General features: G+C 37.0%; 1 protein-coding gene across 1 annotated transcript in view; it reads left to right on the top strand.

Annotated features, from left to right (window-relative positions):
• LOC137639744 (homeobox protein ceh-10-like) overlaps nt 1-8,875 on the top strand; it is a 48,081-nt gene extending 39,206 nt beyond the window's left edge. Inside the window, exons 3-5 of the mRNA XM_068371990.1 lie at nt 2,762-2,939; nt 3,960-4,237; nt 5,869-8,875. Coding sequence (XP_068228091.1) covers nt 2,762-2,939; nt 3,960-4,237; nt 5,869-6,108 — 696 coding nt within the window. The 3' untranslated portion in view covers nt 6,109-8,875. The remainder of the gene's footprint in view (nt 1-2,761; nt 2,940-3,959; nt 4,238-5,868) is intronic.
• Nucleotides 8,876-14,767: the final 5,892 nt, after the last annotated feature.

Raw genomic sequence — 14,767 nt, 5'->3', positions numbered from 1 at the left:
AGGACAAAAGACTCCGACGTGTCCTTCGTCATGCCTGAGGTTTGGCCATTTTCATCTCCACGCCGGCCACTGCGGATTGGTGATGGTGGGATACTTTAGTCTGATCACTCAAAGCAAACACAGCTAGTATGGGTGGCCCCGACTAGTACAGCTTTGCGGATCATGTCGATAGAGAAACCCTTTCACCACGTTGAAGTATCCCCACTCAGAAATGAAAACATATCTGATATAAACAACATGAAGGTTTAAAGGTCGCTCATGAATGGCAGAGGCAAGGGACAGTGACATTGCCCTAGCAATCAGGACAATGCCCTAGAGACTGACCATATATCGTATGATCAGCGTCCAAGCCTCCTCTCCACCCAAGCTAGGACCAGGGAGGGCCAGGCAGTGGCTGCTGATGATTCAGCAGATAGACCTATAGGCTCCCCCAAACCACCTAACCTTAGCGCACAAGGATGGTAAGGTTGCAGAACTAATGGCACTAACGAGTCTGAGCGGGACTCGAACCCCTGGCAAACACCAGGCAGAGACGTTACCATTCAGAGAGAGAGAGAGAGAGAGAGAGTTAATCAAATTATGACGATAATTATTATTAGAAATGACGCCACACTAAAAACATATAGTTTGCCTGTAGTGGATTTATACCAACAGAAGAATAAGAATAGAGAGAGAGAGAGAGAGTTTGTGTGACACTGACCATGTCCGAAAGTCATTTTCCGGAAGGGTGCACTCTGCACTGATGCCCTGTTTGTAATGAGGGTTGGACTCATAATCACTTGTCTCGTTAAACGACCTTTAATGGAGCATGTGGTAACCCAAAGCCTTATTACGAGCTGGATCAAGAGTATCGTGTGTTGTATGATAGGGTGTTTTGTTTATGAGAGAGAGAGAGAGAGAGAGAGAGAGAGAGAGAGAGAGTTGATATAGCATGGGTAATCTTCCTTCTCAGAAAAAAAATAAAAAAGCGAAAAACGAGAAAATGAGATATAAATTATACTTTTAAATTCATTATCGTAGTTTTACTTGATAAAGAATTTGATTAAATGAGGTAGAGTTTTCAAAAGGCCAAAAAAGACAGACAGAGATAGAAAAGTTATTATATTTATTATAATTTCTTCTAACTACCGTACTGTACTCAGCCGTTGATAACTCTCTCTCTCTCTCTCTCTCTCTCTCTCTCTCTCTCTCTCTCTCTCTCTCTCTCTCTCTCCCTCTCTCTCTCTCTCTCTCTCTCCTTTTTTTTCCTTTTTTGTGTGAGAAGCAGGATTACCCCTGCTATGTCAACTCTCTCGCCCTTTCTCTCCCTGTCTGTCTCTTATCCCCAGGGGACCTGTTCCCATCAAGGGGAGACGAGTAGGAGTATATGTCAAATTAGTCTGTTAGAGTTATAATTTGATCAACGGATTGATTTCTTGGGTGTACTGTCACACTTCCCACAGGAAGGTCGTTCGCCCATGGTTCTCGTCACTTCGGATGAAGGGCGGCCCAAGTTTTCTCATTAAAGGGAACAAAGGACTTTTGGGAGTATATGTGCTAAATGGAATTTACGGGTCATGTGAATTCTAGCTTTATGCTGTCGTTTTACGTGTACGTCTGTGTTTTTGTGGTAATATATACATACATACATACAAAAGAACATATATATATATATATATATATATATATATATATATATATATATATATTATATTGCCCAAGGCACAAGCCACCTGTTGACGTACTACCGCTAGAGTTATTAGGTCCTTAGATAGTATTACGTTGGATCCCTCTCTTGTTACGGCTTATTTTTCTTTGGCCTACACATACATCCAAGTTTGGCTTATTCTTTACACATTCTCCGGAAAAACTAGGGTAACCAACAGTTCTTGTTTACTCAAGGGGTTAACTAATACAAATTATTTGTTTCGTTTCTACTTTCACTTGGTACGGGTAGAATAGACTCGAGAGTAAGCACCTCTTCTAATAATCAAACCATTGTTCTCTAGTCTTGGATAGTGCCTTAGGGTTAGAGTTCTCTTTTTTGTGGGTACACTCAGACACACTATTCTATCTGTTTCCTTTTTTCGTTTCCTCACTGAGCTATTTTTCCTAATTGGAGCCCTTGGACTTAAAGCAACCTGCTTTTCCACCTATGGTTGCAGATTAGCTAGTAATAATAATAGTAACACCGAATCTCTTCACTAGTGAAGAAAACACACCCCCAACGGGAGTTATAGGCCACATAACATGCCTTACCTCCAAGGCCAGAATTCGAACCTATGACATTTGGTCTTGCAGAAATAAATGACCCTGATCCCACGTTTCCCAAGTTATGATTGGAAGAATTCTGTTTATATATGGAAGGTGTATCAGCCCATCATGTTCTGGATAGTAGTTATTCCCAGTGAAATAAATTTGTCTCTTCTTTCCATCTTATATGTGAAGAGCTACATCTTCATAGATGACATGCATAGCCATTACTAGAAGCAACGGATAATTTTTTGACCAAAATATGTAGTGGTCATTTCAAATTTTTGTGTCATTGTTTATAGAGAAAATAACATGTCATTCAAGTCTCTTAATTATTCTGAGTTTGTCCCCTCTTTCTCTCATTACAACGGGTCTATTATGAGACAAGAAAAATATTTTGTAAATCCCATAACTCATCATCCTAACAACACATTTCTCAGAAATATTGATGCTCCCATTCCATGTTTCCCCACCAAGCCTCAGACAACAATTACTTCCCAGAAAGTGAATACGGTTTTCCCTCTTGCAGGTTTGGTTCCAGAACCGACGGGCGAAGTGGCGGAAGACGGAGAAGACGTGGGGCAAGAGCACCATCATGGCGGAGTACGGTCTGTACGGCGCCATGGTGCGACACTCGCTGCCCTTGCCCGAAACCATCATCAAATCAGTGGACAATGGCGAGGAATGCCCGGCTCCTTGGCTGCTCGGTGAGTTTCTTACGAATCGATATTACCTCAGCTGCAGTTTTCATTAAGATCACGAATGATTTTAGTGGTTCTTCGCTAATTTTACATTTCCTTTCTTTTTAATGGAAACGTAGGACGAAAGAGCGTTAGTGATTAATGTAAGTATGTATGTAATGTATGTATGTATATGCATCCGAGGAATATAGCAGAACATATATACTGAAATACAAAGTGAAATACTAATTTTGCATGTAATTATTTTTATTTAAATATTTTGAAACGATATAGATAACATTGAACTTTAACATATTGCCCCATTGGTTATTGATAAATATATGCAATTAGTTCCCACAATTATTTAAATTCCATTTAAAAAGCAGGCAGTTAAATTAGTTTTCTCATGGTACCTTAAAAATATCCCACCTCGTGTATAAGAAATTAACTAAATTAAGAAGTGAATTTGACGTAACATCCTTTACAAATGTCCGTGTGTGTGTGTGCGCATGTTTGCTTTTAAAGAAGCCTCCTAAACCTGATAACTTCCAATAAAGAGAGAACATGTTTACTTTCCTCGCTTTAGTCTCAAACCATATTTAGCATAATAACGAAGTCAGGTTACCTTAATTAGCTATTTTCCTTCAACATGTTCGAGATTTTGTGTAATTGACAAATACATCATGCCTGTGTGTATGTGTGTCATAAGCAACATTATTGACAAGCTATCGTGTATGTACTTATGTATATTATGTATGTAATGCGTTTTCCCATATGACGCATATGCCAAGAAAACACATACACATGCAAACACACATATACATACCCTAGCACACATATGATGCAGATGCAACCTCACACGTACACACGCAAAAGACGTGAAAAAACAGCCGTACACGCATACACACAAACTCAGGATGCCAGATATCTCACAATCAGTCAATCATAGACACACAACAACACCCACACGCAAACACACCAACACACGCAGCCCCAATTGACGCAATTTCTACGCCACAACCTCATGAGACCTGCTGTCCCCGGCAGGAATGCATCGGAAGAGTTTGGAAGCAGCGCAACAGCTTCAGGAGTCTGAACCGGAGGGCGAGAACAGCGACGGCAGAGAGGACTCCCAGCCCCGCCACATCTCCCAACACCAGGCAGCAGGCGAACAGCCGGGAGAACAGCAGGAACAGCAGAGTCAGCAACAGCAGCAGCAGCAACAACAACAGCAACAGCAACAACAGCAGCAGCAACAGCAAGGTCATCCGGGAGACCAAGACAGTGGTTTTCCTAGAGACGCTTCTCATTACTCTATAGATAAGGTAAATATTCTCTCTCTCTCTCTCTCTCTCTCTCTCTCTCTCTCTCTCTCTCTCTCTCTCTCTCTCTCTCTCTCTCTCTCTCTCTCTCTCTCTCTCTAACATATTGTCCTCTTTAAAATGTTGTTTACAGCCTTTCTTTGAAGTTTTGTGTATATATATATATATATATATATATATATATATATATATATATATATATATATATATATATATATACGTATATGTATAATGTGTGTGAATAGGTTTTATTCCTTTGGTATCATTAACATTACTCATTATTTGGTCAAAATTCTAATTTTATCATATAAAAAGCAGAATTTAAATAACCTAGAATATTTTGTAGTTTACAATAAATGATGGAAATTTTCGAATATCTATAATGAATTTCAACCTACACTATGTTCTCAGAGGAATGGCTAAATGTAACTGAACCTTTTTTCAGTAAAGGCCTATAACTATTCATAAAATATCAAGGCAATATTAATAGCGTAACAACAAATTCTACTGATTAAACCTTTGAACTCATTCTTCGCCATAAAGAAAAATTACAAGCCCCTTGCTCTTTTTTTAGACTATTTTATTTCACTTATATTAGCACAAAATCTATTAGAGATCAGGCTTCATAACCTTTTCCATAGTATAGCTCAACAAATTTTCCATCCATTTACATAAGACTTCATATTTTTTTTTTTTATTTTCATGTACATACATGGTAAAAGCCAGAAAACTGACCAATAATAACTGGGTGTAATATTTGACCAATGGTGAAATAGGAACATAGCATACGTCCAATGGTGCTCAGAGTTAACTTAGAACCAAACTATGTCACATTTATGTAGCAAATATTTAAATTACGTAATATATAGGCCTGTGTATATATCAATCCTTTCTGAGTGGGGATACCTTAACGTAGTGAAAGGGTTAGTGTATCGCCATGATCAAAAAAGCTGTACTAGTCAGGGACACCCATAATAGGTTGGTTTGCTGCCAGCAGTCAAGCAAAAGTCTCCCAACATCACAAATCCGCACTGGCCAGCGTGGTGATGAAAACTGATCAATTCCCAGGCAATAATAAAGACACTTGAAGCCTTTGCCCTACAGTGGACTATAAACTGTTGCATTTGTTGTTAGTTGTATATATTAAGCCAATCTTCCTTTTTGCAAGTAATATCTCCATTTTCTCATCACAGCCTTTCCCTCGGTGTTAGGTTCTTGCTCAGGATCTAATTCCTCTCTTGTATACCGGAGGAGACATTGTCACGGGTCACTAGAGACAAAATGACGGACCGATATTGATTTCATAATCACTATGAAGAATTTTGAATTATTTCTCGTGTTTTGTGATAGTTTTTCTTTATGCAGTATACAGAAATGTTATTCGACACATTCATGAAAAATTTAATAGCTATATTGTCACAATTTAACTGATTTTCAGGCCAGACTAAGAAGATTCATCCATATTTCTTAAGGATTTAACTTGAGCAATATTTTTTTTTCGTTTTTTTTTTTAGAATACTAAGAAATTAATCATAAACCTTCTAGCATATGTCTTATGTAGCCATGATAGCAGTGCTAGTTAATAACAATACCCTTTTTACTGCAAAAAAATTAAGTAATCCCATTTTTTCCAGGATGTAGGAAGCAGCGCGTCCTTCCCCACCGTTCGCTCTGATCCTCCCGCAAGCCTCCACGCCTCCAGATCGTCGGGTCAGGCTGGTCAATCTCCGTTGTCCGACGACCTGCGCTCCAACAGTATAGCGGTCCTACGGCAGAAGGCACAGGAGCACGCAGCCAGAATGAATCTCAACAACAACCTAGCCGGGCTTCACCACGCAGAAGCTCTGCATCACCATCACCTCGGTCACTTTTGATAGATTCGCCAGTTGTAAGGATTTTGAAGTCTTCGGCATTCTTGCGATATGAGCAAATAACAATAACATCACTACTACCGTTACTACTGCTACTGCTGCTACAACCACTGCTGCTGCTACGTCTGCAGATGATATTCCTTCAGTTATCCCGCCGCTGAAAACTCGCCCAAAGTTGATCTATTGTTTATTCCCCGTTTCCCGTCAAAGTTGATCTTCCCAGTTTACCGCCAAAAGTTATCACTCAGATACCGCACAGATAATAATCATCAAATCCACATCTGTTGTGGTGAAACTCGTTTCCAGCGTTTGAGCCAGAGAGAAATGTTATTGCATTTGAGGAAAAAAGATAATTTTAGTTCCTTAGTAAGTGAAAGTCGTTGATTCGTGTGTTTTCGTGACTTCTTAGTTTTTCCATTAACTGACAAAGTCAACTTTGCACTTTCGGCACCTGATAAACAACACATTTCATCACAACCTTAAACCACGAATGATCTAAGACTATTGCTTGTAAAAGTTTCAAAGCACGTTAATTTCTGGTTTTACACTAAATAGCGTTTACACACGATGTCTAAACCAAAGGAATTTTCGATTCAATTTAACACTATTTTTTTTTAAATGGGAAACTGTTGAAAATCCGGATTTCAATAGAAGCAAAGTGATATTATCGAACGCAGAAAAATGTTCAAAAGAATCACCATTCCCTATTGGGAAGGGTCACTGAGAATAACCTCGCTGCAATGTGACAATCAAAGTGATTTTTCTCCTATACCCTATTTCCGTTTATAATTATCATCGTGTAGTTTTTTATTATCTGAAGAGCTCATTTGTGATTTTATGACAATGTGCTTTCGTACAGATTCAAAAGAACTGTCGTTGATTGCAGCAGCTAATTGTCACTGGCTATAATACACGAAGCATCATAATTACTAAACCAGTTCACTGACGTATTTCATCGGAGCAATGAAATGTTCCGGATTTATTCGTGACCTTTCTATTAAAAAAACTCAGGACATGAAATCCTTTTTAATAGAAAGAAAATGATGCTTTAGTTGAAATTGACTAGTGTGAAAATCCAGTGATGCACTAGATCGCAAATCGAAGGCTGTGGCGATCTCAAGATAACTACAGAAAATGAATCAATTGCTTCGAACATTTAGAAGTGAACAGTGTAGTGTATAGTCTCATATTTCCTGTCAGCAGTTGTTTTTATGATTTTAGTTGTCGATATATTTGATTTGAGGCTATTTTTAACACATGAACACTTAGAACAACGTTTAGCCTAAAGAAGTTTTACGTCATAAGACTCATAACGATATGACGAAGCTTCGATCGCTGCTCATAAGGTTCGTAAACCAAAGTGAAACAGATAAATAAGTGTGTGATACGTGTTTCATTTTTCTTAGTGGCAAGATGATAATCATAAAAAAAAACAAATGATGTTGACTGCTGATTCTCTGTGTTTATATATGATAATAAAGGCAGTTCCGCTTTCGTGGAAACTGCTGCTTCAAAAAAGGAAGAATTGATTTATAGGTGATGGTGCCAGTTACCAATAACTAGTTGCTTTTTTGTACATAAGTGATCTCACTCACGCTTTGTCATGTTTGTTGAGGATGAAAAGGCTTCGGGGCTTTGTGAAGCCAATCCAGTTTTCAAGTGTTTTTCTCGTTAGTTGTATGTTCCTCCCAATGAACTGGACACTCTCTCTCTCTCTCTCTCTCTCTCTCTCTCTCTCTCTCTCTCTCTCTCTCTGGGGTGGGAAGGTTTATAAGTAAAATATATGTTAATTCGGAAATGCATAATACATCTGAGATTGCATAATCGGAAACAAGTTTTAACAGATGATTAGAAAATATTCTTGAAGTAAATTAATCTGTTTTTTGTGTCACTTCTTTCGTGACATCCTAAATATATTCTGAATTAGAAGTACATCATGACGTCACAGGATGATCCATGACGACATCTTGCTCACGCAACCCCAATACCACCCAGCCTATCCTCTCTTAACCACATTCTCTTACAAAAACTGCTAATTAACCATAAAACTTTCAGATATATGATGCGAAATGTAATTATTTTGTACCTACTAGCAAAAATAATTGTAGAGGAACATTGTGGATCACCGAAATCTTCGCGTAAACAACGAGAACCCACGAGTGAAACTTTTTAACATGATTGTAATAATTTTGTTAATTGTTTACCATTATTTATTACGTTGCACCTGCATAATTGTGCTCTCTCTCTCTCTCTCTCTCTCTCTCTCTCTCTCTCTCTCTCTCTCTCTCTCTCTCTCTCTCTCTCTCAATTACACAGGTAATACTTGATGCCTTGCTAATTCTTTTTACACCAGCTACTGACAAACGCAAACTAATGCTATAAGATAGTGAAAAAATGAATTAAAATTTATGCCAAAGTATAGATGTTATAGAATATTGTCATGAGAGGACTGTCTTCTTTTTTTTTCTATTTGTTATTCACTGTTGTTAGGAGAATATGATATACTTTTTCTTCCTTCTTTCAATCATGGAAGTTTATATTGATCTTTGCTCCGTTTTCTTTTCTTTCAAATTACTCTCTTGTGTTGTTTTGTCGTTAATGGTTTTTTATTTACTTATAATTTCTAGGCAATTTTACAAGATTGTTAATTAATATGTTAGCCATTCATTGTTTATAGTTGGAATAATTGAAAATGTTCGTTAGTAAACCGATTCAGCATTTCCTTTTTGTCCAAGCTTGAAGGTCATTGCAGCCCCTTCCGTGGTCATATCGGGCATTTTTTTCTTGTTTGTATCTCTAGCATTTTCTTCATTCTTTTTTTTTCTTTTGTCAACCATACTTCTTGCACAATCTCAATGGTCACTGCCATCAACTTGAGTATTTAATTTCAATTACCAATGTTTTTCATCCTTTGAACTGGTGTCACAGAATGTCCATCAAATGGCATCTAGCACGTGCCATGAGTAACATTGACTTATCGTTTTATCCTGTACACCTTCCCTAAGCGACAGATTTCTCCTCCTTGCTATTGGTAAAATATCAGTTATGTGACCTTAAGGACATCGTTTAACTCTTTGCAAGGGTTTTGGTGGTCTATTGGAAACAACCCTGCCTGGTGTTCTGCTAGACGGGAGGTCGAGTCACGCTCAAACTCGATAGTTTCTTGCAGTGCCTGCAACCTCACCATCCTTATGACTTACGAGCAAAGGTTGGGGTGTTTGGCCACCCTAAATGTCTACCTGCCGAGTCATCAGCAGCCATTGCCAGGCCCTCCCTAGTCCTAGCTTGGGTAGAGGTCGCTAGGGCGCTGATCATATGGTTATATAGCCAATCTCTAGGGCACTGTCGCTGTCCCTTGTCTCAACCATTCATGAGTGACCTTTAAACCTTAAACGCTAACTACATCAATTGGCCGAATCATTAATGTTGTTTCACGCCATGTTGTTGACTATATATAATTTCTGAAGTCCACTTTGGCCATTACTTCAAAGACCTTGATTTGAATAAGATTGTTTTCGTTCCTTACGTATTCTCTTCGGGGTTCTTTTCTTTCAGTTCTCAGCAACTGTAATTTGAAGATGCAATTGTGACCCATTAAAATTTTTCTTTCTTTCAGGTACGTATTTTCTGGGCTTATTCATCATTGACTCCCTCCTCGTCTCTTTACTTTCCTCATCCTCCTTCTTCTTCTTCTTCTTCTTCTTCTTCTTCTTCTTCTTCTTTTTCTTCTTCTTCTCCTCCAAGTCTTCTCATGATACGCTGCTTTTCCGTTGATTAGGTTCACATAGAATTACTGTCACTAACGCTGCTACTGCTGCTGCTTTTGCCAAGACTGCCACCGTCACTGCTGCTTTTAATATCACCCACTTCAGGTGACTGGACGCACAATTTACCATCTCTCTCTCTCTCTCTCTCTCTCTCTCTCTCTCTCTCTCTCTCTCTCTCTCTCTCTCTCTCTCTCTCCACATGATGGTCAGTCAAAATAAAAGATCATAATTCCCCCGACCTAATGATGTATATGAATTTTTCTTGTTGGTTGTGAAAAAACATTTTATTTGTTCAAGCATCAATGGCAATAGTGTACAATGTTCTAACAGCGATTTATTTAAGTATTTAAGTGATTTTTATTTCAATTTATTTTCATAAACTGTGGTCACGGTGATACGTGAAATTTTATTCAACTGTCGAATGTCTGAAATATATCATGTACTGCATTTGTTTCACATGTATAATGTATCTATACATGTATATTTATGCATTCATTTGTATACATTTATATGTATATGAATACAGGTATATACTATATGTATATATATACGAATGTGTACATACAGAATTTACGCATGTATACACATATGTATACATTAATCAAATCGACATAATCTGTACCATCTACAAAAGTTATTTGCAATTTGTATACATTAGTTATCTCAGATTTTGTTATGATAAACATTTGATAGATCAAAAAGCTGTTTTCTGTAATTTGCAATTATGTCCAAATTATACACGTGTAAAATCACAAACATACATAAATACATGTAAAACATATATGTATATATATGTATATATATATATATATATATATATATATATATATACTATATATATATGTGTGTATATATATACATTATATTTATATATATATTTATATATATACATTACATTTATATATATACATTATATATATATATATATATATATATATATATATATATATATATATATATACATATACTGTACATCTCTCACAACAACAAACAGTAATTAATACAGATATAAATGTGCTCACCTGTATGTACAGAAAATGATATACACACAGGCCAAAGTAATGGCAGATTACTGATGTTTCAAGAAGCGTAGCTGTCAGTCCTTGGATAAAGTGGCGGATTCCTGTTTATGTTGTTGGATGAGAATTTTTTTTCAGAAGAAATGGTATAATCTAATGTAACTGGTGATTTAACGATATAATAGTTCCGATGCTGTGTCGTCGGTAAGCGTTGTTGGGTGGTAATCATTAACTAATATATATATGCATATACATATACACATATAATATACACACACACATATATATATATATGTATATATATATATATATATATATATATATATATATATATATATATATATATATGCATATACATATACACATATAATACACACACACACACACACACACACATATATATATATATATATATATATATAATATATATATATATATATACACACACAATTATGCAATACCACGTAACATCTACAATTAATCTTTACTTGTACATTCAGTTTTTTTTTTATTCTTTTTAAATACGTCATTGGAGTAATCCAATATACAACATGAATTTAACGAAAATATCAAACAAATGACAAGAAATATATTTGCTCTTAAATTTCTTCGCTTTTCTTTCATCTATAATTTCGAAAGACACAAAGCTCAAGAATAAATGAGAAGTAAAAGAAAAATTTGAATAAAATGTAAAATATATAACTGGATTCCTCACTTTATCCAAGGCATTTTTGACTCATGTACTTCATTTGTCGACAATGTGTGTGAAACAAGAGGTACTGTACAGCCATTGTACATTTAGTAATGTACACGTGAGGAAAATTGAAGACTGCAAACATCGAATACACCTTTTAACCCTTGTACATAATATAATGTATGTCGGTGTGAACACTCATCTTCTTCTTGTTTTTATGTGACAAATATATGCTCACTAATTTTCTGTGGTTGTTTTTGTTTCCCTAAAGATACTGCTAATAATTAATACTCGTCAATGTCTTTATTTCCTCTCGATATTTTGTGTTGTGATTATTTCTTATCTTTTAGATATTTGTTACGGTACTTTATTCGCTATCAATATATTTTTTAACTATGAATTTTCCACTTGCTAAATAAAATTTACTATAAATCGTAACTTGTATGAAATAAAAAATATCCTCTCTCTCTCTCTCTCTCTCTCTCTCTCTCTCTCTCTCTCTCTCTCTCTCTCTCTCTCTCTCTCTCTCTCTCTCTCTTTCTCTCTCTCTCTCAACTTTTATGACATAAATTCTCCCGAATAAATACAAACGAAGCAATGGGCTGCAATAAAACTGTAGGGCACATTAACAATAGAAGCGATAGAACCATCCATTCAAAGAAATAACTTTATAGAACAAAGAAAAACTAAAGTATATTTGAAATTCCAAAGCATATCGGGTTGGGAAAGGATTTTTTTTTGCTGAACCACTAAAGATTGAATGTAGGATAAGGTGAAATAACGATCGTCTGACAATCTATTTGTGAGAAGGAAAGACTTTCGTTAACCGAATTGGATATCTGCATTTTTTCACATTTTCATGAGAAAATTATGATTTTAAGGGTAGGTTCATTCAAGCCATACTAAAGATGTTCTAGGTATCCTATAAGAACATTTTCATCCATAAAATTTCTGATAACCCCTCAAGGAAGTTGTTCAACTCTTATTGCTATGCATAGATATTCTCTTACTACCTATGGATAAATATTATTGTATCTGATGGTTGGTAATAGTCCAGAGGTTCACACGAATCCATTTACTCCCTTTCACAATATACCACAATTATGTGTCCGCCTTCAGTAAAGGTCTCGTAATGGCTTAAGGCCGGCTTAATCTAAACCAGACCCCTATTAAAGTGATTTTAATAACGCCGAATTGCATCTTTTAATTTGTATCTGGCTTTCCTTTCGAACACATTGGTGGCCGCATTTATATTCACCATACGCCAAAAGGGGTAGGCTTACAGACTTTAAGGGGAAACCTATTAGCCCTACGGTATATAATGACCCAAGCAGATGCTCGTACCTATTTACCGCTGAGTGAACTAGGGGTGGTTGAACGACCTAGCATGCGGTAGATAAGTGTTGTACCAGTCTCGTGCCCACATTGGCAGATTCCTCTCCCACATCCTTACGTAAATATTATTGATATATCTAGCCAAGCTACAACCCGAGTTGGAATAGCAAAAGGTAATAAGAGTTGATGTCCCAACAAAGACAGTAGAAAAACAAATGGATATATAAAGAAAAAACTATAAAACCGAAATAGAATAAAAGATTCGCTCACCAAACTTTCAACTGGGCTCCACAAGGCACTAGAAGAATTGAAAGAACTAGGCCTACATGGCTGAGGACTGAAGCGTGAAGTAGAAGAGAATGAATGGAGAAGTATTGAATTAAGAGCTCAAGATAGAGACGACTGGCGAAATCTAACAGAGGCCCTTTGCGTCAATAGGCGTGGGAGGAGATGATGATGAATAACAATGATAACAAAAATAAGTAAAATATACTCTGAAACGAGACTTGTGTCAAACAGTTCAATAGAAACTTATTTGCAACAAGTTTAAACTTATGAAGTGCCAGTGATTCAACTTATCTATTGAGAACAATTCCACAACTTGATTGAAGCCAGAATAAAACTTCCTAAATACTTTGCAGAATATTGAACAGTAGGAAAGAAAAGATAAGACTGTTAAAATCATCTTGTATGACGTAGTGGATGGCATAGTCTGGTTAGATCTGAATGCAAGGATGGCAAGAATTGTGAAAAAAAAATCGTGAAGTGTGGAAAAAGATATGTTTATAATCTATATATAAAGAGAGAGGCTCAGATCCCGACATACTAGACCTTGACCCAGATTCAACTTGTGCCGGGCGAATGGGGAAAGCTTTGAGTCCAATATCAGCCAAGTCCAAAGCATTACAATGACTTCCAATCACTGGTTTGGGAAGTTTCTAAGTACTGCACACGTCCCTAGGTGCTGCAGGAAGAGTTACATTGCAGGTCTCGACAAACAATCAAAAGAACAGTACACGAAGTACATCCAGGCATATAACAAAGATCCCTTTGCTTTAAGTACAGTGGAACTTGGAGAGGCCACTCTGACCTCAGTCTGCAACGAAAGAAAAGAACACTGGCACGATTTCATAACTTCCATAGACATGACCCATAACAGCAAAGAAGCCTCGGCAACCATCGATAAACTGAATTCGGAAAAGAAGCCCCAACCTTGAATAATCGCCGTAACCCCCAACCAGGTACCGCACCAACTGCTGCTGAACAGCAAGCCTTATAACAAGAGCAGGATTACCTGAAGAAAATCAGACAGAACATGGACCGTATCATGCAAGACAGTGACGACAACTACCAACTGTTCACCTTAGAAGAACTAAATGCTGCCACGAAACATCTCAAATCTCGGAAGTAGGCCAACCTTGTTGGCATAACAGAAGGATCTTACATTTCAGAGACAAAACAAAAGCACAGTCTTGTTGCTATTCAATTTCTGTGCAACTTCCTACCAAATCCCAAAGATTTGGAGAAGAGTGAGGGTAGTGACCTTGCTGAAATCAGGGAAAGACCCATCATCCCTCAAAAGCTATCAACCAATATCCTTACTGTGTATCCTGTACAAATCATACAAATGAATGATCTAGCCCGTATCCAACCAACTGTCGACAAACTAAGCTGGCTTTAGACTAGGCCCATTCTGCTGTAGTCAGGTATTAAACCTGATACAATATATCAAGGACAGGTTTGAGAAGAAGCAAATCACTGGTACATTCTTTGTCAAACTTACGGCAGCATATGACAATGTCAAGCATAAAGCTCTCCTTCTGAAGGAGGCTTTAACTATACAAAAT

The sequence above is a fragment of the Palaemon carinicauda genome, chromosome 4 (assembly GCF_036898095.1).
Source record: "Palaemon carinicauda isolate YSFRI2023 chromosome 4, ASM3689809v2, whole genome shotgun sequence".
Lineage (NCBI taxonomy): Eukaryota > Metazoa > Arthropoda > Malacostraca > Decapoda > Palaemonidae > Palaemon > Palaemon carinicauda.
This window is presented reverse-complemented; position numbering and strand designations above follow the sequence as displayed.